General features: G+C 51.1%; 1 protein-coding gene across 3 annotated transcripts; it reads right to left on the bottom strand.

Moving 5' to 3' along the window:
- Positions 1 to 13,016: 13,016 nt before the first annotated feature.
- Positions 13,017 to 20,484, bottom strand: TRIB1 (tribbles pseudokinase 1). 3 transcript variants are annotated; one of them, XM_040625892.1, is made up of 3 exons: positions 19,991 to 20,484; positions 17,854 to 18,146; positions 13,017 to 15,427 (listed from the first exon to the last, which is right to left on the bottom strand). In XM_040625892.1, the coding sequence occupies exons 1-3, from the start codon at positions 20,348 to 20,350 to the stop codon at positions 14,962 to 14,964; spliced, it is 1,119 nt and encodes a 372-aa protein (XP_040481826.1). In that variant the 5' UTR covers positions 20,351 to 20,484; the 3' UTR covers positions 13,017 to 14,961. The 3 variants fall into 3 exon arrangements, with proteins under 3 accessions (XP_040481826.1, XP_040481827.1, XP_040481828.1); XM_040625893.1 differs by lacking the exon at positions 19,991 to 20,484 and adding an exon at positions 18,454 to 18,800; XM_040625894.1 differs by lacking the exon at positions 19,991 to 20,484 and adding an exon at positions 18,353 to 18,370.
- Positions 20,485 to 24,801: the final 4,317 nt, after the last annotated feature.

The raw sequence follows: 24,801 nt of genomic DNA, 5'->3' as shown, positions 1-24,801 counted from the left end.
CTCTTTCCTCCTCAAAGCAGGAGCCATGCTTGGCTTCTTCCTTCCATCCTTCCATCTGCTTGGCCTCCAGAATGCCCCCACACCTTTCCTCTGTCCTGGAGCTGCCTCCTGCCAGCCCAGCCCTCAGAGGTCTGACCTCCAGGTCCTAGATTCCTGTGGCATTTGCATGGACACCCACACTGTGCCCTTTCACGCGATAGTGGTGTTCCTTTGGGTTTGGGCATGCGTCACAGCTCATCCGTCTCCCACTGAGTGCCTACTGCACGCGAGGCAAGAGGCTGTGGCAGGGCTGTCTACTGCCCCACTGCCCTCAGGGGTAAGGACTGCAGCCCCCAACCCATCTCCCACCTATAATCTTGCCTCCTCCCCAGATCAATCTAGTGCATCTCCAGCCCATCTGCCAAAGTCATGTGCCTGAACACAGGTCTGCTGACATCCCTCCCCTACCCGAAAACTTCCTAGAGTTCAGCAAGGCCACAGGACAAAAGCCAGACTCCTTGGCCTGGCCTATGAACATTCCTTGAGCTAGCCCCAACCTATGCTTTCAGTCTGACTCTCTGCTCTGCGGTCCCTGCAAAACTGACTCTCTGGCTGGTTTCACATCCCCTCCAGGCCTGCCTCTGTCATCTACCAGCCATGTCACCGTGGCGAGTTCTCAAAGTTTTCTGGACCTCAGTGGAATAAAGGTAGTAACAGTATCTACCTCTAGGACTGTTGCAAGGACGAAATGAGTTCACGTTTACAAAGCGTAATGGGGCTAGGCTCATAACGCTGCGTCTGTGGTCATTATTGGCACCACTATTCCCTCTTTCCAGCATCTCCTTCCCCAGCACCGACATTTGCAGAGTACCAGCCTTTGTCCTTGAAGACCCCTCTGACATGCCGCCCCCTCCACAGATGCCACTCACCCCCCGTCCCCCGCCCCTGGAGACCCGCGGCACTGTCTGCATTATCACAGGACCACAGTGATTTCTGCTCACCCGTCAGCAGACACTAAGATCCTGTGGTTAGACCCTGCGGCCCGTTCCCTTCTGGGACCCCCCACGTCCCCCAGCAGAGGTCCAGGACACGCGTGGCGGCATGATTAGCGGAAGTGGAGTCTGACAGTATCAAGGTCATACCTTGGTTCCGACACTAACTAGCTGTGCACACTCGGGTAAGTTACTGAACCTTTCTGAGCCCCGATTTCTACTGATGTCCATCGCACTCTCACCGAGTTGCTGTGGGAACAAATCCGGTAATGGCTGGAGACCCTGATGTGGTGTGTGGCACAGAGGAGGCCCTCGCCCAAGGTCAGTTTCCTTTCCGCCTTTACTATGTGCTGAATAGAGGTCTTCTACAGCTCGAATGGAAGCACCCAGAGGGCAGGGCCCATGTCTCAGTCCTATAAACGAGAGGATATGTGCACGCATAGGAGATGCTCGGTAAACACGTGAACCACAACAGTACTAGGCTTGAAAGAAGCAGCTTCCTGTGCAGTCCCTCCTCGGTCCCTGTGTCAGGGTGGCAAGGGTCAACCTCTAAGTGACCCTGGGGGAGGGCAGGCACGGTGGGGGCTGGAGGAGGCAGGAGGACTAGAATGAATTTTATTTCTCGCTCACTTGTCTCTGGGAAAAACCCCTGCAACCTGCCTCCTTCTAAAGGGGGGGATAAATGACGTCACTCCCAGGGGGGCTCCCAGTGTCCCCTCCCACTGCCACCTCCAGAGGCCATGAGACACGACGGAGGCTGCAGACACAGCCAGACCCGGCAGTACCTCCCTTCTGGCTACAGGACGGAGAGAGGAAGCCATCCCTGTCCTGGCTCCAGCTCTATTTGATTTGCGAGGCAAGGCCACCCCTGCAGGCTGCGTTCCGTGGCCCCACGCCAGGCTGGTGTGTAATAGGCTCTGGCCACCCTCTCGTTACCTAATGCTTTCCTAATCTGCAGTTTACGCAAGACGAGTACAAATCTCTGAGAACACCGAGAGAAACAGCCCACCAGGCACCTCCCGGGCAGGCCTGCACCCCACTTCTGCACTGGTGGTTTCGTCATAGAGGGGCTCACTGTCCATTCCCATGTGGGCCACTTGTGGGTCACTCAGAGCTCCAATTCTCATGCGAGGCTTCACCCCTTCCCTCCCATCCTAATCTGTGACCTCACCCCTTCTCTGCCATCTCCCGTAAAGGATTGGAAATTCTATTCTATAGGGAATGGTGGGCAAAGCCTTACATCTTTCTGTCTTGCTATGAGAAAGTAGATCTTTCAACAAATGCCCCTGGAACAATTAGACAATCGATTGTTTATATATCTATAACTTAGTTCATATCACATATAAAAGTTAACTCAAGATCTCAAGATGGATCATTGACCTAAATATAAAACCTAAAACACCAAAGCTTTTAGAAAAAAGTAAATGTAGGGTAGATACAATTTTTGTAGCCTTGGGTTAGGCAGGCCTTTTCTTATAACAGAAAATATGTAAACCATAAAGGGTAAAAGTGGTAAATTGGGCTTAATAAAAATGTAAAACGTTTTTCTTTGTCTGTTTGTCTTGTTTCTTAAATTCCACATATGAGTGAAATCATATGGTATTTGACTTTCTCTGACTGACTTATTTCACTTAGCATTATAACCTCTAGTTCCATCCATGTTGTTGCAAATGGCAAGATTTCACTCTTTCACAGTTGAGTAATATTCCATTATATATCCTATCATATCATATCATACATAATGGAATGAAATATTATATATAATGGAATATAATATAGAAATCCCATCTTCTTTATGCAGACAAACGAAAAAACAGACTTTTAGCTAAGGAGAACAAACTGATGGTAATCAGAGGGGAGGTGGGTTTGGGGATGGGGAAATAGGTGATGGGGATGAAGGGTACACTTGTCATTATAAGCACCGAGTAATATATGGGATTGTTGAATCACTATGTTGTACACTCAAAACTAATATAACACTATATACTGATTATACTGGAATTTTATAAATCCTTTTTTTAAATGTAGAACTTTGCTTCCTCCAAAGGTACTCTTCAAACATGAAAAGACAAGTTATAGAAGAGGAAGAACTATTTGCAAAATGCATCTTAGGTGAAAAACTTGCATCTGGAAAATTTAAAAAGTTTCCCACAACTCAATAAGAAAACAAACATCCCAGTTGAAAAGTAGGCAAAATACTTGAGCAGAGATTTTACCAAAGAAGAGAAGGAGAGGGCAGACGAGCACGGAAGAAGATCCTGGGCCTCCTTAGTCACTAGGGAAATGGAATCCAGAACCATCATGAGATACCATGACACATTTACCAGGATGGCTAAAATACCAATTGATTCCTCATCAAGTTAAACATATGATCCTGCGATCCCACTTCTAGGTATTTAGCCAAGAGAAATGAAAACATGTATCCACCCAAAGATAGGTACATGAATGTTTGTGGCAGCTTTATTCATAACCCCAAATTGGAAACAATGCAGTTGTTCTTCAACTGATGATAGGATAAACATGTGGTATATCCACACAATGGAATATTACTCAGCAATAAAAAAAGAACACCCTGGTATACATTCAACAGCACAGAGGATTCTCAAAAGCATTCTGCTAAGTGAAAGAACACAGACACGAAAGATTATATCCATTTGATTCACAAACTCAAGAGACCGAAATCAGGTCAGTGATTGCTAGGGGCTGTGGGTCAATGAGATTTGCTACAAAGGGCACAAGGGAACTTTCTGCGATGGAAATGTTTGATATCTGATGTTTGATATCCAAGCATTTGGCAAGTCTCATCCATCTATTCACCAGACAAAGGTGACTTTTATTGTAGGGATATTACATCTTAATGAAAATGATTTTTAAATAACAGCAAATAGAATAAAGTAAAATAAAAGGTAAATCTGATGGTACTTGTCCTTTACATCATGAGGATAAAATGACATTACTAATATTAACAGCCAATATGTACGGCAGACATTGTCCTAAGAAATTTTCCCACATTGTCTCATGTCAACTTCAAATGATCCTTGCAGGTTCTCAAGCACACCAAGCACTTTCCTGTCTCGGGGCCTTTGCACTCACTGTCTCCTTTACCTTCCATCGGACAACTCCATCTCCCACAACCCTCTGGTCTCTATTCAAATGTCACTCCTCAGAAGAGGCCTTTCCTCCAAAACAGTATCTACATAGTCTATCTAAAATGGTCCCTCAACACATCACTCTCTTTTTTTTTTTTTTAAAGATTTTATTTATTTGTTTATTTGACAGAGAGACAGCCAGCGAGAGAGGGAACACAAGCAGGGGGAGTGGGAGAGGAAGAAGCAGGCTTCCCTCTGAGCAGGGAGCCCGATGTGGGGCTCGATCCCAGAATGCCGGGATCACGCCCTAAGCCGAAGGCAGACCCTTAATGACTGAGCCACCCAGGTGCCCCTCAACACATCACTCTCTATCTCTTACCTAGTTTTATTTTCTTTGCAGAGCTTAGTACTACCTGCCCTTATATCATATACTGTTTGTTTATATCACTCCATAAGAATATCATTCTTTCACTTACTCCTTGCATTGGACCAACACCCACTGAGTGCCCACCCTGGGGCATGTGTGGGCAAAGCCCAAGCTCCAAGAGGCAGACAGTTGCCCCAAGGCCAAGAGAATGTTGACCAGCTTCCTGTCTCCCTGCCACAACTCCTCTCAGCACCTGGGCCCACAAGGGGCTTTCCTGTTTTAGGGTCATAGAAGCTGTAGCCTGGGAAGAGCACTGGTCTAGGAGTTAAGACACCTTTACACCAACCAGTCCTTCCAACATCCCCCTGGAGACCCTGATCCAGGCACCTCACCTAACAAGGCCTCAATTTCCCCACTTGTAACATGATTTAGACATGTGTTTTTCAAACGATAGTATGAATGGGAATGCCTTAAGAAACTGATTAAAAATGCATGCTCCTTCCCCAGAAAATATGATTCAGTAGATCATGTGTGGGGTCAGAGAACCAGGATTCTTAACCCTTCCCCAGGACAATATAAGGTAGGTGGTCTAGGAAATAAATTTTGGATATTAATGATGTCCCAACTGCTTTTCAGCTGCAAAAACCCTCCAAATAAAATTTTACCCAGAAAACCACATTTATAACATATAAATCAGAGAGGATCTGGGCAGGGGAAGGGAGCAGAATGATGCTGGTTCCTCTTCAACTTCTTACTCTCACACTCCCTCCATCCCATCATTCAGCGGTCCCAGACACCCTAGGGTTCATTGGAACACAGTTCGAAAACCACCACTCTAGAGGCTCCCTAATTTAATCATTGCATAAATATTTGTGAACATTTACTATGTGTTAGGCATTGTTCCAGATCTGGGTATCCAATAACAAACAGAACAGAAAAATCTCTACTCTCACATATTTCACATTTACGAGGATGGCTGGCATGGGATGGTTTGCATGTATTAGCTCATTTACCTTTTTTTTTTTTTTTTAAAGCTTATTTATTTAGAGAGAGTGTGTGCACGTGCAAGCAGGGGAGGGGCAGAGGGAGAAGAAGAGAAAGACTCTCAAGCAGACTCTGTGCTGAGTGCAGAGCCCAACACGGGGCCAGATCTCACAACCTTGAGATCATGACCTGAGCCAAAACCAAGAGTCGGACGCTGAACCAACTGAGCCACCCGGCGCTCCTGTATTAGTTCGTTTAATTCTCACCAGAACCCCACCAAACAACTACCAACATTTGTCTTCTTTTACAGAAGAGGCCCAAGGAGAATAAATAACTTGCCTAATGTCATACCCCAAGGTTTAACCCAGATATGATAGCTCTGGCAACATGCTCTTCTGAAATTCTGCCCAGTTCTCTACGAGCCCACGACGTACGCGGGAGTCCATGCGGGTCTGTCTGCCTCTCCCCGTGTAGGCTCAAATCTATCTCTGTAGCACTCGGGCCCTATGGGGTTAAGACTCTGAGCCTAGGCTCCTGGTGAAACTAGATCCCGCATGACTTCAAGTTGACGCAAGTGGCCTTCTCTACCTGCAGCGACGCTGAGAGGCCCATCTCTGGGGTATAGAAGAATGTTCTCTCTGGACCAGGTGCTGAGTTTATTCTGGTGACCGCGGCATCGCTTGGCCTGCTATGGTGAAGACGCCCGGGGCCAGCAGCTCTGCCAGTGTTCCTAAGCGGACGGGTGACGTCGGTATGTCTGCAATTAGAACATCAGCACCGAGTTAGGAAGCAGAGTGGGGACGCAGCCAAGGGAATGCTGAGTACAAGTGGCACACACAGGGACAGAAAAACTCTTCCGACAGCAGGTAAGGGGGGCGCTAGAGGTCATTTACACCCAGGCCACTCACTGTCGGCAGGGAAACTGAGGTCCAAAGGCAAGGGGTGGCTGGTGTAGGATCATCTCGGCTATGTTCTTAGGCTGCTGCCATTGCCTCCGAGGTCCAAAGTGACAGGATGGGTGATGGATTGGAGGCAAGGTGACGCAAGGCCATGTCTCAGTCCCATTTTTTGCTAAGCTTTGGGACCTTGAGCGCTGAAGAACTGAGTCTCCGTTCCCCACCTGCACAGTGGACATGAGACCGTCCCTCAGCAATGCTGCAAGGATCCCAAGAGATAATTCATTCAACACGCCCGATGCCAATCGCTACTCAAAATAGTCCTTTCTCTCCCTCCCCTCCTCCCAGATTTACCCAAAACTGACCCATTTTCAGAAATTAGCTCATCTTAACTGAGACCTGCCAGGTCTCTGTACATGGGTTTCAACCCCATGCTGCTCTGACTGTGGTTGGTAGGTAGGCTAGCAGCATCGACTACACCTGGAAGCTGGTGGGAAATGCAGTGTCGCAGGCCCGGCTCCGGCCCTGATGAATAGAATCCGCATTTTGACGAGGTCCTCCAGGCCCACTCATGAGAAGCGTTGCTGAGGATATATTTTTTTTTGATGGATTGACTTGCTGCTTTGGTCTATCTTTCACACCGGTTATTGGTAGCCGACATTTGCTGAGCATTTTGTGTATGTCAGGGAAATGCTTTACAGGCAGGATCTCGTTTCAACCACACAATCTCAGGAGGTGAGAATTCTTACTAACCCCATTTCACAAATAAGGCAATTGAGGCTGAGGTGGGTAGGTATTTGGGCCCCACTTTAAACCCCGGGCCTCCGTGACTCCAGCCTCCTCTCTTTGCCAGCCTCCTGGCCGGGACTAAGCCACCCCTCCCTCCGCAGGAACTGGCCACATGTACATTTGTTTAATCCCTTCTCTCCTTGTGGGATCCAGTGAGACCTCTGTCCTGGGAAACAAGATGGTAGCCCCAAAATGGCGGTTTCAAGTCACACACCCCCACCCCCTGCCCACGGTGAGTTTCTGACACCCTAGAGGAGCAGGACTGCTAGACAAGGTCAGAGAAGCCAGACTGCTTGCCCCTGCACTGCCTAAGGTCAAGGTCGGCAGGCCCCCAGGCAGCAGGTGGTGGGAAGGCTGACCCCCAGGGCACTGCCCTGCTCCCTGCCACTGACCCTCCCCTCCAAGCTGTCCCCCAGGACAGTCAACACTCTAACTTCAGCGAGCCTGTAAACCGGAAGGGAAAGAGTAGGGAAGGCCAAGGAGGGAGGGGGAAACACTGAAGAATGACAAGGGGAACGCTAATCTCTGACCACAATCCCAGGCCAGGTCCTTGGTGTGATTTATCGCCAACACTGCCGGCAGAGCTGCAACTCTGCAAAACACCATTGTTATGTACCATTTTATGGATGAGGACATTCTGGGTCAGAGAGGTTTTGCAATTTGCTGAAGGTCACAGAGCAAATAAGTAGCTAGGCTGGGATCCAAATCCAGGTCTGTCTGACCTCCCTGCCTGGGTTCTTTCCATTTCCAAGGGATGGGCCTGACTTTCAAGGCAGCCGCGTGGCACCTTGGGGCTGGCCCGGGACATGCATTACTTCATGTCACCCGCACTGCCACAGCCTCGGGAGTAGTTGTTGCTGTGACTGAGGCAGGAAGAGGTCCGGTGACTTGTCTCATTCCCAAGGCTGATGAGCTACAGAGCTAGGATTTGCTGCCAGGTCCCTCTAACGCTGATGTTCAAACTTTTTCCTCTTCACCCCTAGCTTTGCAAAGTGTCAACTGCAAAGCGTTTTCCCTCAATGGAGGTCAGGGTGTACTGGCATGATAGGACTTTAATTGTGAGAATAAAATATAAAAGGTGAACCCCTGTCAAAATGGGGGCAGGTCAGCCACATGTTAAAGGCACATTCTTTGGAGTGAGACTCCCCGTGTTCAGATCCCATTCACTCTCTGTGTGACCTTGAGCAAGTTACTTCACCTCTCTGGGCTTTCACGGACTCACCTGTAAGACGGGACAAATAAGAATGCCTGCCTCACAGAGTTGTCCTAAGAATGAAATGGGACCACGCTTGTAAAGGGCCACAGCAGCAGCGCCGGGCAGATACCACGAACTCTGTACATGTGGGTTCCTTCCCTCACCGTCACTCTCATTACTCCTTGTCTGTGCTCATGGAAGACACCGGCTGTGGAGCAATATGTCTGAGAAATACTGAGCGTTGGGGGGCTGCCGGGGGAAATGTCATCCACAGATTCACTTCCCCAGCGAAGAAGTAAGAAACCAACTCTAACTCTGGCTATGGAGAAAGAAATTTCCAGATACAAGACAAGCATCGACTGGGAACTGGCTGTTCATTCCCCTCTCGGGCACGGCTTTGCCAGCTGTAGCACAGGGGTGATGCTGGACTAACCTGCTTCCTTGCTGCTGGGGGCTGTGGCACCTGCCAGCCCGGGCGCAGGGCACAGACTGAGCAACCGTCCCCGGGAAGGCGGGGAGCAGGCCCGCTGGCTCTTCACCTCCCAGAGACCAGACACCCTCTTGACTTGGAGCCCGGATGAGAAATGTGTCTGGAGCGTACAGAGCCCCGATTCCCACAGGCCTTCCTCTTCAGACAGAGGGCAAGCTTTCCTTGCACAGATATTTCCCCAGCTCACCCCCGGGGCCATGGAGCTAATGAGGCGTGGAATTAAAGTTCGGAGGGAGCACAGCCCCCTGCCTGGCTCCGCTGCTACGGCTGAGCGAGAGCCACGAGCAGATGAGGAAACTGACAGAGACACTCGCGGAGTCACTGGTCTAAAGGTCAGACCGAGACAACTGATTTTTCAAAATGTCATGTCCTGTGGCAAGAAAAGTCTCTGACACATTCCATGGAAACGCCTCACATTCACCTCCTTCTGCTCTAGACGCGTTCTGGAAGGTCACACCAGCCCGCACCCCAGGGCCTGGGGAGGCTGGGTCTGCAGGGTCCTTGCCGCTCTCTGGCTGTGGCCTCCAGGTCTCAGCCTCGATTTCCCCTTGCTGAAAATGGGGGCAGTGTGGACTTAATGTTTACTAAGAAGCTTGTCATTTTGGAATAATTTTAGATTTACAGAAAAGTTTCAGAGTCCCTCACTCGGTTTGCTCCAATGTTACCACGTTACCTTCCCGTGGCACAGTTGTCACAACCAGGAAACCAACGCAGGCACGTCATTATCGATTCAACTCCAGCCTTTGTGTGGATTTCACTCATTTTTCCATCAATAGTTTCTTTCTGTTTCAGGACACCACACCACATTTAAGACTAAATAAATAGTTTCTGAAGTTTAGAAAGTCCCCTCCCAGTTGCAAAAACAAAGGGACAATAGGCCTTAGGGGCTGTGGGTGTGTTAATTAGCAAATGAATGCTGTGCTGTGTGACTTTGGGCAAATCCCTTACCTTCTCTGAACCTCAGGCTCTTCATCTGTCCAAAGGGGATAATAGCAGTACTGCGTGCTTTACAGGGGTGCTGGGAGGTAATCCTTTGCTAATCTTCTTAGTACACCGTAAGCACCCTGTTGATAAATCTCAGCTGGTAGAAATCATAGCCCGGAAACAGAACTAATCCAGCATACCTACACTTCCTGGCAAAAAAATGTCCCAGCAAAATGGCTGCTCCAAATAAAAGACTTTGTGTCGCTGGTCTAGCACCTGTCAGAGCCAGTCTGCAAAGCACAAGACAGGAATGGGCAAAGGCCTGCAGTTACCAGGCCTGGGTTGGAGTCCACCCCTCCCCCCGCTGGCTGCAGGAACTGGAGCACACAGTCCTGCCTCTGGGTCTCAGCAACCACATCTGTTAAATGGGAACAGGTCACCCACCTTACAGGGTTGCTGAGAAGATAGAAGGAGGTACGTGCCGTCAAACCTCTAGGAAGACTGAGGTGTGCTGTTTGGAGACATCTTGCCCTCCTACCTCCCCTAAGAACCACAAGTCATTGACTGCAGTTGGGATCGTTACAGAATCCACGAAAACCTGATGTGGGCGGTTCCATGGGGTTGGTAATGAGATCCCGCTCTCTCTTTTTTTTTTTTTTTTTTGAGGGGCAGGAGGGGGCGATTAACTAAACACCTGCCCTCCCTTTCCCCGCCAAAGGCCTGTTGACAAGTCAATTCCGTAATCTTCATTGCTGCAAGGCCTTTCTTTGCCCGGAGTGAAATTAGACAAGGAAACCAATCACTCGGCTGTGCCGTTTTAAAAGGAAGCACAAAACTATTCCCATGGTCAGTCTGACCAAGATCATTATAGGACCTATTTTGACAGAATCACAGAATCATTCTGTTTTCCCAGAATGGCAGCTGAAGGGACGGAGGAAAGAAATCAAGGAGCATCACTCCCGTTTAAAGATGAACAAATAAGACCCACGGTGGCAGATCTGTTTGTTCAAGGTCATACAGCAGAAGGGGTTCAGAGCTAGGACAAGACCCAGCTCACAAGATTTCTGTTTCCTTGCTTGTGGCTCTCTGAGGTGCTGGAAGACATCCATCCATCTGTCTGTCCATCCATGTTGACACTGGACACCTTGCTTGAGGCAAGCACTGAGCTGGGCACTGGGGAGCCAAGGGTGAATACGCCTGTCACAGTCCCTGACCCCGTGGAGCTTCCCATTCAGTGAGCTAGGACCGAGTCTGGGTCATCTGTTTCCCAAAGGCCTACGGGGCCTGGCACATGGTGGGTGCACTGTTTATTCAATCACGTATCTCTCACCTTGCGTAACGCTCCCACCTTTATGACTGATGTACTGGGTCGTTTTGAAGAGGTTAACTGGGCTAAAGGCTCAGTGTTTGTATTTATCTCAAACCACCTCCTTCAATCATCATCCTACCAGAAGACTTTATGCTGCAGCGTGCAGACACAGCAACAACATTGAGCAAGGAGTCCAAAGACCCAAGTTCAAGTCCCAGCTCTGAGCTGCTTACCCCTGAGTAGCTACTGAAAGACACTTGTGACTCAGTTTTCTCATCTACAGAATGGAGCAAATAATATTTGGCTTGCCTAGTTCACTCAGCTTCTGTGAATATAAAAGGGGGGAGCGGAAGGGGGAGGGCAAGAGTAAACCTTCTAGAAAGTATGCTATGAACAAAAGGTTATGGAGATGTTACTTGCATGATTTAATCCCACAACGAGTAGAATAAACGCGATCGGCTTTCCAGCCGCTGCTCACACACTCTCATTCCAAACTTCTATAGTGTAACGGGGTGAAATTGCCCCAGACTTGTTCCTACCGTGGAAGAGATTACATTTATGTATCTGTGGTATCACATGCCATCCCAGCCAATCCTGACCCGTATTTCTCTTCCCTTGGTACATGTAACAACAGTACTAAGATATGTTGTAACCTTAATTGCTTGCAAAGTGTTTTGAAATCCTTAGATTAAAAAGCTCAGGGAAGTCCAAAGTATTAGCCTTCCGTATGCCCAAGGAGTTACACGGAGACTGGTCTAGATTTGTTGGAACAAGGAGACAGTACAGTGCATATTCTGAGGCCCCAGAAACTTTGGGCTTTAAAGGTCCTATTCATGGGATGACCCAGCTTCCTAGTTTCTAAGCTGCTCAGGCATTTGGCCATTTCCCCACGCTGCTTCTGATGTGTTTTTTCCATTTCTTTTAAGTTCCTGGGTCACGAGGCCTGAGTTGCAATTTACTTTGGTGTCATAGGTCTACTTTCCTGGGTGATCTCAGCCTGAGTCCTAGAAAAAGGCAGTCTGTCATCGGTGACATCTGTTTGCCTCTTCATGTAAACCCGGAGTTGATTTATTCCATTCTAATTCTCACTGTGAAAACGAGTTAAAATTCTACCCCATGGGAGTGACCCTTGGAGGGGGGTTGTCAGACAAGGATTGAAAGGGACAGGGGATCCTGGGATCCTGGCAAGTGTTCCAGATCCCGGGGCTGGTCATGCCAGTGCCTTCCAGTGCTGGGCTTGTGAAAATTCAGAGCTAAACACTTTTTTGTGCATTTGTCTGTATATTTGTTACAACGTTTTCCAGTGTAAAGTCTTTTTTTAAATCACTCTCCATGCTAATTTACTTCATTTAAAATAGATTCTGATGTAACCCAGAAGCTATAAACCTAATTATATAAGAATCCTTTCTTTCTCTTTACCTTTGTGATTCAAAATAATGTCGCTTTAGTTTTTCCTTCCTTTATTTCCATTTTTACTCTTACAGGGAAAAAAGGAAATGCTTCAATTAGCCTTTTTAATGACATCTAATGGGGGGGAGGGAGAGGGTCGTTCTCAGCAGGAAGTCTGGGGTGCCCTCAGGGACACATGCAGACTTCTAACAGTTGTAACAAAATTCTGTTGAATTTGTCTGTGTCCACTTTTCTAAGTAGCCATAGCTTTCATCAAATTCTCAAGGGCCCCTGACCTAAAAAAGACCAAAAGCCAGAGTGATTGTTGTATTCTCCTCTTGGAATGTTTCTCGGCTCTGTACCAACCCACAGCCCTCACCAACCCGATTTCACCAAACTGTCTTCACCCATCAAAATGAATTTGCCCACTTCAATGGAAAAAGTGAATGGGTTCAACTCTGCCAAAGGTCATACATAATAATCATCAGCTGTTTACTTCTGCCTTTCCCTGTGATATTCCAAACCCTGAGGCCAGAGACCTTTGCATCCCCAGCACGAAGTTGCACAAGGCAAAGGCAGATTGGACTCAAAAGGAATGCACTGCGCCTATTTACGAAACCAGATTTATTAAAATTTCTCTACAAGTCAGAAACGGTCGTCTCACTGTTCACATATATACACATGTACAGGAAGGATCTAGTGTTTCGAGCTTTCCCGGCAGAAGCCCCAGCCAGCCCAGAGTCCTCAGCCGGGTAATGTATCACAGATACAACAGTCGAGCAACCACGAGCACGTTAGTACGACAGAGGCTCTGTCCTCTCTCTTCTCCGAGTCCCATGATTCTGTCAAGGTAATATTGCCAATAATCATTCACATTTCACGTGGTTTTAGACACGCAGGTTATTCAGACAGACACAGACAACAAAACAAGCCTCAGAGCCAAAACAACAAAACGTATCGGACGATAGGTATAAAAGGTAAAATATATATGTACAAAGTACACAGTACGTGAGGTATACACAGCATTCTCACAATGCATGTTAGTTGTTTGCCTAGGCGTAGCCCTTAAAGATGACTGCCTGGTTTTGTGCCATTTTTTCAGAATACAGTATGTTTGGTTTACCCGTTTAACCACCTGATTTCAGTACTGAGACATTTACTGATATTTTGTGTGTTCTTGTTTTTTTAATGCGAGTTGCAGTTTTCTCCATTAAGCTCTAGCTTTTGTAGGTAGTGAGCTCCCATCTCTGGAAGCATTCAAACAGAGGCTGGATTCCCACCTGAGGGAAGCTGAAGGGCGGGCGGCGGAGGATTTCTGCTTTGGGAGGTGGCAGAAAGAGGAAAGAAGTCGGAGGAGATTAACTTTTAAAGCCTCTTCTGACTTTAAAGTTTTGGGGCCATTTCACTCTAGATGCTGATTACAGAGACGTATTCGTAAACCACACCAAATTTAAAATACGAACAACCCATCATGCAAAACTCCAAACGCACGCACAATGCCAGAGGCAGACCATATCCATGAAGGGTTAAAGTACAATCCTGGAAGTGGGTCTGAGAATCGTCTAAGACTATCCAAAATTCACTTTCTCTAAAGCACGAAGATGTTTAACATTTGCTCTTGGGAGAGGCGAGGAGAGCCTCTGCTTATCTTTCTCCTGCTAGACAAAATGCTCCACCCTGAGATGGTCTTGGGAACAAAGGCTAAATGTTGACAACGTTTGAGGGGAACCAACAAAGCTACCAGTTTCCAAGTGCTCAAGTTGACTTTACAAAATCTGCAGTCTCTCTGTCTGAGCTCAGAGTTCTGAAATAGCCAGGAGTTCAGATCTTTTGTGATGCTTCTCCACGGTCAGCTGGTAAGTGCTTTTCTAGCAAAGAAGGGGACGTTTCAAGGTCAGAAAGAAGGCATTAGTGCAAATGAGGTCTTGGCAGGAAATGGAGGAGAGAGTCTGGGTTCGTGGTTCGGGCAGGCTCCTATGCTCCTCAAACAGTCTGCTCCCACAACGGAGCAGGGTCATTGGTAACTGTGAGTGTGAAGAACGGGTGTGTGTTAAACCAAACCCAAAAAAGAACTTTCCAATAGAGAAGCTGGGGTAGCGACAGTCTAGCTCCCAAAGACAAGTTCGAAGATGGCAGGTTTATTGGCCCAAATGATTTGTCACCCTGTTAAAATATGGTTATTGCCCCAAAATGCCACTGTGCGACTCACTTCCTCTCCCTTTACAATGTTCGCGTTCCTTTCACTTGACCACGTGCTGCAGGATATCCATACTCTTTGTCACCTCAGGAGACGAGGAACCGCCCCACATCTGACAGCGGGACAGTTGGCGAGGGATCGTTCAGAAGGGAAACAACTTTGCAGGGCAGCCGATCAGAGCGTGTGCTCCTCAGATCCGTATAGTCATGCATCACAACCAACAGGAGGGTGCCATGTTGAGTTCAGCAGCTACCATCTTTATGCCATCACGTATCTGGCTGGCAGCACGCCGAAAGGCCTGTCCATCTTTAGAAATGGAAATGCCATGTGTGAGAATTATGAGGTTTCTGAGGTTTGGGGATTAGCAGAAGAAGGAACTAATGTCACTGTCCTCCTGGTATTCTGGGACAATCTGGTCTGAAGTTCCTATTTCTGAGTCGACGTAGCCAGGTTGCAAGACAGACTCGAACCAGGGATGGAGTAAGATCTCAGGAGCAGTGAGTCTCTCGGAGGGCTCCCGTCTCAGGAGGCTGCGAATGAGGCACCTAGCTTTGGGGGAAATGTGGTCAGGAATGCAGAACTGTCCACGGCGGATTTTGGAGAAGAGGGCACTGGGGTCTGAGTCATGGAAGGGGTAGCGGCCCACCAACAGGGTGTAGAGCATCACCCCTAGGCTCCAAACGTCGGCCGCCTTTCCGGAGTAGGTCCCCGTGGTGTTCAGAATCTCAGGGCTCACGTAGGCCGGGCAGCCATGTTTGTCTGACAGAGCATCGTCTTCCCCCTTGATTATGTGTGTGTCTTCTAGACTTTCCAGTCTGAGCTGGCTTCTGCAGGAGAGGAAACAAGCTATTACTTCCAGATCAGCTGCTATGAAAAACAAAGCCTTCTCTATAACAGCACCCACAGGCACTAAAGGCAAAGGCCTAAGGAATGCCATTTACCCCTTCATCCAGTAAGCAGTGCCCTGTTAACCACCGAGGACTCAGGATTTCACAAACCAATACAAACTGCAATAAACATTTGCAAAGTATCGAGAGAGCGCCCGGGGCGGAGGGTATGATGCAAAGCCCCAAATACTATTCATTATGCTAGAGCTTAGAAGAGATATCCTAATAGGGTTACACAATTTACAAAGTTCACATTGCAGAAGTGGGAGCTTGTCTTAGGGGAATGCTGACATTTTCTACAAAGCTATCAGGGAAGAACAGTATATCCCTACTTCTTCGGGACGGAGGGGTAGGGGGGCCTGAGCATCCGACAGGCCCATCTTATTCTTATCACGCCACTGACTGCCAGGGCTACTCCGGCCCACACTCTGCCCTACAGAACATGGGGCCCAAAGTCACTGCTAGCATGCTCATGTCGTCAGCACTCCTGCTCGCGCAGACACATACCCACAGAGGGAACCCTGTCCACCTGGGCTCAGGCCGGGATAACTGTGATGGGAAAGGCGCCAGGAATGTTAATTACACCGAATGGGGTGTTTAATTGCAAGGAACACTTAGCCTGGACCAAGAGGTTATATAAGCGAACAGAAGCAGCTGCTGGATTTCAAGGGTGCAGGGCCCATCTGTACCCACGGATGGCCCACCAGCACCTGAGCCTAGTTCTTCTACGTGGGGGGTTATCTATTCAGGTAACTGCTCAAGTCTGAAAAACATCTTTAGGCAAAGGCTCTCTTCTGAAGCTGCAGGTGTCTCCTCACTTGGACCCAGCCACCCACAGGTCATGGATCCCCCAAAGCCCAGAGCCACGTTGGGGAACCTCTATCATCTGGTGGCAGACTGTGCTCCTCCCTGCTTCTCTGAAATAGCCCTGTTTCAGTAAGTCACTTGTTGTGAAGTCGAATGCAAACATTTGGTACTGGCTAATGGGTCAATTTCTTTTCCTCTCAAAGGTCTGGTTGTATTTTTTTTTTCTTCCTGCCTTCCTGTTCCCTGGAGTGTAGTATACATGTGCTAACTTCAGTATGTCCTCAGCCTGACCTCCCCGTCGTTATGTAAAATACCCATTGGTTCTGTAAACGGAAAATATGACTCAACCCACACTGTCTGCCCCTGATTGGCTGCTGTAGTACTAAAACCCTGCACCTGTGCTGGTTACAGGACTAGCGTCAGCCTGCCATTGCTTAACCCTCGGGTTGCCAAACTCCGTGCACATGACATTCGCCTGTGCAATGCTGATTTCAAAAGCTAGTAAGGAGGTGTGTAAGGCATGTTTCAGAAAATACATCAACATATCAAAGGAGCATGTTCCAAGAATTGGAAACTTCTCCATTGCAAACACTTTGCTTTTCTTTGCTAATCGGTATGTTCCAACAAGTATTGCAAGGTCAGATATAAAGCGAGGCTTTATGGCAGTTCAACCCTGTACTCTTTCCTCCGATGTGGAGGTAAGGGGAAAAATGCACGGGTCAGGGCAGCCCCGCGTGAGTAACTGCAACAAAATAATGCACACCCCTCCACAATTCCACAAGGGTTTCTTGCTCTTAATCTTCCCATAAGGGATATGGCCCACCTCTTAAAATCAGGTACGTTTTATTTCCTATGGCTTTCTGAATTCCCTTGCCTGAAACCTCAACTCTGAATCTTAATGTCTCATTATTCTCTTATCAAGCTCATCCTGTCCTCTATGAGGGAAGTCATGATCTATATTTAGCAACCAATTCCAGCCAACATCCATGTATTATTCAATGTGGCTATTTTCTGAAGATGTATCCAAACAAGAGGTCTAAAAAGTCACCAGAGAATGTGAAGAAAGTACTGGGGGCCAGCCTGAAGTGGGACAGAAATATGGTACAAAGGAGGAGGGCAGCAGAATGCAAATACAACAGCTTAGCTCTGTGATACTATCTACGTACAAAAAAAAAAAAAAAAAGCCCCCCACTTGGTATAGCCAAGGATTTGAAATCTTCCTTTAGGCGTCAATGTTGTGAAGGACAGGTTGACCATTTGTACTGCAGAAGAACTGACCTTTCTGACAACAATGGGAAATAAACTTGATCCTGGAGTGGAAGTGGGGAGGGCATCCTGTCATCATGTGACATCCCACAGAAAGAAGCACCAAGGTGTCCCCAGGCCACATCCACGAGGGTGCAGAATAAACCATCCTTGGCCGTGGCTCCTCGGGAGAGGACTTCTAAATACTAATTGTGGGACAACTGAGCCCTTGGCTTTGGTTTGAACCCACACTCTGCACCTAACCACTTAACCTGCCCCGAAAGGCCCCAGGAGGAGCTGCGGAGGCTGCTCACCTCTCCTCCGTGGAGAAGACGAATTTCCTAAGTTTCAGGTCCCCAAGCACGATGGCCGACTGGTGGCAGTGGGCAACGGCGGAAACAATCTGCTTGAAGAGCCTGGCAGCCTCCTCTTCCCGCAGCCTCTTGCGGCTGCGCACGTAGGAGTGCATGTCCCCAAAGTCCTTCTCAAAGAAGACGTAGGCCTTGGTTTCCCCAAGGATCACTTCCACGATGCCGGTGATGTTCCTGTGTGACGGCAGCTGGGTGTAAGGCCTGATTCTGTCCTGGTAGTGTTTAATGGGAAACACCTGCAGAGAGAAGGCAACCCCCCCCCCCACTTAGGAGGCTAGGAAAGCGGAGGCTACCTCCTGAATCCCAGACGGCAGCCCTCAATCTTTGGCCTTCGGTTGACAGTAAGGCTCCCTTCACTGACTCCCCCTTTTCTCTGCCGCCCCAGCTGCCTCTAACACCCCAAGCCAGCCACATCCAGGGGTCTAGGGTAGCAAATACCCACGGGTTACTATACAGATGGTTTAAAAGAACTGTCTTCTATATACGTTATCTCCTTTCATGAGGCCACCCCCCCCCAGGAGAGCTAGGCCCTAAAGCCCCCACCCTCTGTGGCCCTTCCTTGTTTGCAGGCGAGGCTGCTGGAAGCAGCTGACGGAAGGTTCCCCCCCTGGGATCTCCAGGAGCTGAAAATGCATGACCTCCGGCAGACCCAAAGCTCTCAGCACAGAGAGCACAGAATGAGGTGACTCTGCAGCCTCCGAGGGGAAGCAGGGGCTGGGGAACATGCAGATCTGTCATTAGTCAGAAGGAACAGATGACTCGCAGAAAGACTGTGACAACACAGCCTTAAACAACCTGCCTACAGTCTGACTCAGGTATAAGCAGCCTTGAGTTAAAATTGTCACAGGAGGGACATGGGATGTTCTCCAGGGTTTTTACATTTGTTTGTGTATCTCCCTTCCCCCCCCCCTGCCCCGGGGAGGGGGCGGGCAGCTCCCACCCCCACCTTTACCAGGGAAATGGGTAGTACCTCCTCTCAGAAACTAGCTGGTCTCTTTAAGGGCCTTTTGTTTAGTCCGGTTACTCATATCCTAGACTCAACTGGAAACGGTGACACATGGGCTGTCACCATCTGGATTCAGCTATTATCTGCTCAGAGGAACTGGAAGGGGTTGCACAATGGCCAGACCCACCCCACCTCTGAGGCCTGTGGCAGCAGCTAGCCCGGGGTGGGGGGTGGCGGCTGGAGTTCAGGTGAGTTGCGGAAAACCCAAGAGCGACTTTAACTGAGGGGTGACCCTGTCTTTCGGTTGAAAAGGAGCAGCCCGGAGGCTCCTCAGGGATGTCTGAGACGGGTGTCAGGCTCGCAAAGGCTGTGGGAATGTTGTGCGTCTGTGGGCGCTGGGGGAGCACGCGGAGGAGCCTGTTTCCAGGAGTTGTGTCTCCTCCGGAATGGAATCTCTCAGGTTCAAAAGAAAATCGCTGGCCGGAAAATACAGACATGAATGGAAGCGAGGGTTCCTAGCCGGGGCGGGCTTTCCAACATTTCTGCGCCGGGCAAATCCCCCGCCCCGGCTGGAAGACCGCCTCGGACGGCTCTCTGGGGAGGACGAGGTTCTCATCCCGGCGCGCGTTCAAGCCGGAATCCCCAAGCCCCGAGCCTGACACGGTCTTCCCACCCCCTCACACCCACAGCTGAGCCCAGGTGCCTTGGAGCCCGGGCAAGAGCGCTGCCAGCTGCTCCAAGCTCCAAGGAGGCACCCACTGCAGGGCGTCCTTCCAGGACAAGGGGCGGGGGAAGCCAGGAGAATGAGAGAAGGGGAATGGCATGGCCCTGGAATCCATTTCAATTCCACAACTTATTTGGAACGCCGTGCGCTAAACTGGGAGCTAAGCAAAGAACAGAGATAAAGCCACTGAACATCGCACTTCCTCTTGCCTGCCGAGCCCCCATTATACCACTCCATCCGAAATCCCTCAATCCCTCAAAAGGTGAACCTGGCCAAATGCAGCCCGCCACGCTCAAGTCACCGCAGGTGGCACCCAGGCCCCCGGCGCCGGCGGGCGAGACCCCAAGCACCTTTGCCGACCACCGCGTCCCGCAACCCCACAGGGGGGTCCCGACCCCCCGAGCGCCTACCTTGCAGCGCAGCTCCCGGCCGGTGTGGATGCACAGCGCGCGGGACACATGCTCGCGCTCCGCCAGGGGCAGCAGCAGGTAGTCTGCGATGCGGCTGGGCCCCGGCGCGCTCCCGGAGGCGCCGCCAGCCCCCGGCGCGGCGGGCGGCGGCTGTGGACTGCAGGGCGAGCCGGGGGGGCTGAGGTAGTCCGGGGGGTTCGAGCACTCGGAGAGGCGCGGGCACTTGGCCGCCACCGCCGCCCCGTCGTCCGCGTCCAGCAGGCGTTTGGCCGGGGCGCCCCGGGCGGCCGGGAGCAGCAAGGCCGGGCCGCGGGGCTGCGAGGCGCCGCTCATGGCAGAGCGCACAGGACCGACCCGCATCCCGTCCCGGGCCGGGACGGCCCCGGCTTTGTAGGTCCCGGGATCCGCGCGGGAAGGCGCTGCGGGCTCGGTGCAGGCGCCGCGACCTACTCCAGCGGGCGGGATGGACTTTGCAGACGGAGTTCGGCTCAGCCCCCACGGGGGGCAAGGCAAGAGCCGCTCCCGGGCGCTCGCGTTGCACGCGGGAAGCACGCTGGCGGCGCGTCCGGCGGGAGCAGAGGCCGGCTCGGGTCCCGGGACCTCCGCGGGCACCGGCTCGGGGCGCCTGGCCGGAGGCGGCCGCCGCTATTGTTGTCGAGGCCGCCGACAGTCCCGGAGGCAGAGGCGGCGGAGGCTGGTGTTCCCGAGGTCCGGAGCCGCGAGGGCAGGATTCCACAGGCTCGGCGGAGCCGCGGAGCCAATGCACTTCCCAAAGCCCGAAGTCCCGGAGAGAAAGCCGGAGCAACTTTTCTGCGGCGCTCGGGATCCTGCGCGCTCCTGGGCTCCCGGCGTGTGTGTGAGCGAGCGAGACGCGCTCGGAGAGAGTGACTGAGTGTGAGTGAGTGTGTGCGCCGCACCGATCCCGGCCAGTGCACTCCTCCTTCTCCTTTTCCTCCACCTCCTCCGCCTCTTGGTGACTCACGCTGTATACACACACACACTCACAGGCCGGGCTGTGTAAACAGTTGGGAAGCCGGGTTGAGCAATGAGATGGCTGCGACGACTCGGGCCCTGCCGCCCGGCGAGCAGTCACCGAAGCGGAGGGAGGAGGCCGGGGCAAGGCGAGAGGAGGAGGGAGAGGAGGTGGAGCTGGGTCCGCGGGGGCAACGGGGGTGGCCCGAAGGCTGGGGATGCTCCGGGGTGCGCGCGCTTCGGCGCAGGTGGTGTGTCCCGAGCCGGCTGGGACGCGCGCACACGCCCCCCAGGCTGGGACTGGCAGGAGGCGGCGCGCGCCCTCCCGCAAGCCCGGAGCTCCGCGCTAGCAGCCGGGGGAGGGGGCGGAGGAAAAGTTCCCGTGACGTCAGGGTCCCGGGGAAGTGGGCGGGAGGGGCGGGGCCGCGGGGGGCGAAGCGAAAGCTGATTGGTGCGCGCTCCTCATTCACACCGAGCACAATGGGCTGCGGGCACGCGCATCACGGTTTTCGGCACCAGCCGCTCGCTACCGCGGGACGGTTACGCCGTTCGCCCCAGAGATCCCTCCACCGCCGCGCGCCTTGAGACCTCGGATTGGAGCTGTAGGCGCCGCCCAGGCCCGGCTGCAGCCGGAGGAAGGGAGGATAGGAAAGGTGATGAATTCCAGAATCAGTCATTCACCCCCACGCGGTAGTTCCGGGGAAGACCTGTGCGTGGTAGTGGATGTGGCTTTTTTTTTTTTTTCCTTTTCCTTCCCCCTCCCAGCTCTAATCCCCAGCGTCTGTTCGCTTCCACAAATAGAACCTTCTGTTCGATGAAATAAAAGCAAACACTGGGCCTTCTGCGCTGCCTCCACCTCCACGCCCCTCCCGCGCCTGCCGCCCTCCCGGATTGCACGGAAATAGCTTCTCCAGGCTCCCCGGCCGCCCCTTCGCGGTGACTCGCAGAAAGCTTCCTGAGCCGAGGCCGGTGGGAAACAAAGGATGTGGGGAGCTGGCGGAAGGGGCCCACGTGGCTGCCGCCGGATTCCTGCCCCCTCCCCGGCCTCCGCACGCGCAGCAGGGTCTGGGGCCCCGGTGCCAGCCCCGGTTCCTTGGTGGGCGGGTAGGGGAGTAGAAGTCATTCTGGCCACCGACTGTGATACTGCCTACACGCGGACATCCCTACCAGGTTGTGTACGTACATTCGTGCAACGTGATTTGGGTGAGCATGAAATGTGTGCCAGACCCTGCACCAAGAAACCTCCATAAGAAAATAACTTACATCTGCCGTTTTTCTCTCTTGAGAGAACGAGGTCAATTTGGAGTCTCTGGACACCCAACATAGATAACTATTTCAGAGAGGCTCTGCACGCCTGCTAAACACTTAATTTTCTAAAATGAGGTGGAGCCCCAAGGATAAATCCTTTTACATATTAAATCTCCATTCATTCAACAAACACCAATTAAGCATCTACTAAGGGCCAGATGCTGGGGATTAGAAGATGGAAATGCAAATAATGCTCACATTAATTGAGGTCTAGAATGTGCCAGGCACTGTTCTTAGCACTTTACACATAATACCTCGCTTTGGTTTTACAACCAGCCTGTGGGGTTATTTTTTGCCCCATTTCACAGAAGAAGTCTTCAAAGATTTAAGTTCCTTGCTGGAGTCCAATAGCTAGTGAGTGGTGGAGCTTTCAGGCTCCTAAGCAGTCATGGGGACTCAGGGAGACATGACAGTGTGTTTGGGAGAAAAGAGGACTAGGTAGGAGTGCCAGCTAGAAGGCAGCATCTGACCTGGGGACATGAGGGATTGTGAGATCCTTGCTGGGGCCGGGGAGTTGAGGAAGGGGGCAGGAATGGTGGCTATCAAGGGAAGGCAGGTTGGCTCAGAGGCCACGGCGCTTTCAAGGGTGGTGGGAGCTGAGACCGAAGTCCCGATGGGCTCCAGGGCCATACTGAGGAAGGTTGCCCTTGGTCCTGTGGCCAAGACAGAGCCTACCTGAGCTTTTCCTTCTTTCAGTTCTTTCTGCGCCAGTATTTAAGATCCATTGAGCTGCCCGCTGGGCACCTGCGCTTGGATGGCAACTTGACAGGAGCCATCAACACCTTCCTCCAAGGGGTACGCTTCCTTCTCTGTCTTGGGAGAGAAAGGCATCACCACCACCCACCCCACTCACCCTCCGGGGCACTCATTTCCCCTTGAATCTGCCCTTTTCCCATTCCCCCCAGCCAGTCTCTGGGGCCATTCTAGACCTCTCTGAGCCACCCCCTGCCCTCCCCTGTGCAGCTCTCTGGGGCTGCCCCTGGCAAACTGTTTCCCATGCTCTTTTGCCCACTAGCTTCCAGCTGAGTTTTCCAGTGGGAGGTCGTAGAGGGAGACCGGAAGGTGGGTAGCTGCTACTTCTTCCCTTTGTCTCTGCTCAGGGCACTGGCCGCACCCCTTTTGTGGCCCTAGCCCCACCTAGGCAGCCTCTCTCTGTATGGCTATTGGGATATGCTGCCAGATCCCTCTTCTGGATCAAAGAATTTATTCCTCCAGTTGCTGGGATTGCCTTTTGGGAGCCTTTCTTGAGAATTGCCCTGACTGAGAAGAGCTGCCTTGCCCAAGGTCACACTCCGTTCCCAAGAGGTCTATGTCCAGTGGTTGGAGTAAAAGGGTCCAGCCTTCTTGCCCCAACATGGTTGGACTCTGAAGGGCCTCCCAGCTTCAGACCTCCCAACTGACGGTCACCGGAGGCCCTCCTTGAGACTGCACTCAGCCCAGTTTTTCCCTCTGCCCAATCCTGTTCATTCCCTTCCCCTCCAAGAGCATTTCCTGAGAAGCCTCTGCATGCTGGTCTCCATCTCTGACTCTGGTTCTCCAGGAACCCAACCTTGGCATCCCTCCCTCTTCACTGTCCTGCTTTATTGTAGGGACTCTGGCTCCTGGGATCAAGTGACACCTCTTTTGTCCCTCTAGGCCCTCCCGTGGCAGCAGCTTCCTGATGTTGCTAATCTCTGGGTTGCCCCCACAACACACACAAACCATGTTGTTCTGTTCTTTCAAAACTTTTGTAAATAATTCTCCGCTGTTCATTTTTTCAATTCTTCCTGGCCTGTTGCATTTCCCAACTAGACCCCGATGGAGACCAACCCTATACTTGTCCCATGTCCATCCCCTCCTCTCCACTCTCACGATCTTTGTTCAGGACCTCCCCCATGGGTTTCTGCAGTAAGCTGCCTACTGGGTCATTCATTCATCCCTTCAACAGCGAGCCCCCGCTCTGCCAGCACACCTATGAGGTGTTGATACAGTGGGGTACAAAACAAAATGTGCCCTTTGCCGCCTCATCCATTCTCTGTACACCTATCAGAGTACTTTTTCTACAACTTGAAACTGATCATATCAGGTCCCGGCCTAAAACTTTGCAGGGACCCTCATAAAATCCAAATGCGTGGAAATGGAAGCCCTCTTCTCTGGCCCCGCTTCTCCTCCCAGCCACACCTTTTTTGTCTCCTTACCTCCACCCTCCCCTTGTCAGCTCCTGCCAGGGTCCTAAACATGCCATGCCAATTCACACCTCTGCACTTTTTTGCCTGGGCTGATTCCTCTCACTGGACTCTCCCCACTCCCCCTGTCAATCTGATGAACTCCTATTCATCCTTCAAAACACCACTCAGATTTCCCCCAGGATGACCATCAGATTTAAATGTCCTCCTGGGTGCTGTTGAGTCCTCCATCCAGGTTTCTTTCATGGCACCTTCCACTCAACTGTGTTCCCAGAGGGCAGGGGCCATGTTTTATTCAGCCCTAGATCTCCAGTCCCCAGCCTAGCGTCCATGGTAAAGGAGGAGCTTCGTAAGTGTCAAGCAAAT

The sequence above is a fragment of the Ursus maritimus genome, unplaced genomic scaffold (assembly GCF_017311325.1).
Source record: "Ursus maritimus isolate PB19 unplaced genomic scaffold, ASM1731132v1 scaffold_9, whole genome shotgun sequence".
Lineage (NCBI taxonomy): Eukaryota > Metazoa > Chordata > Mammalia > Carnivora > Ursidae > Ursus > Ursus maritimus.
Note: the sequence above shows the minus strand (reverse complement) of the source record. Positions and strands in the feature narration are given on the sequence as shown.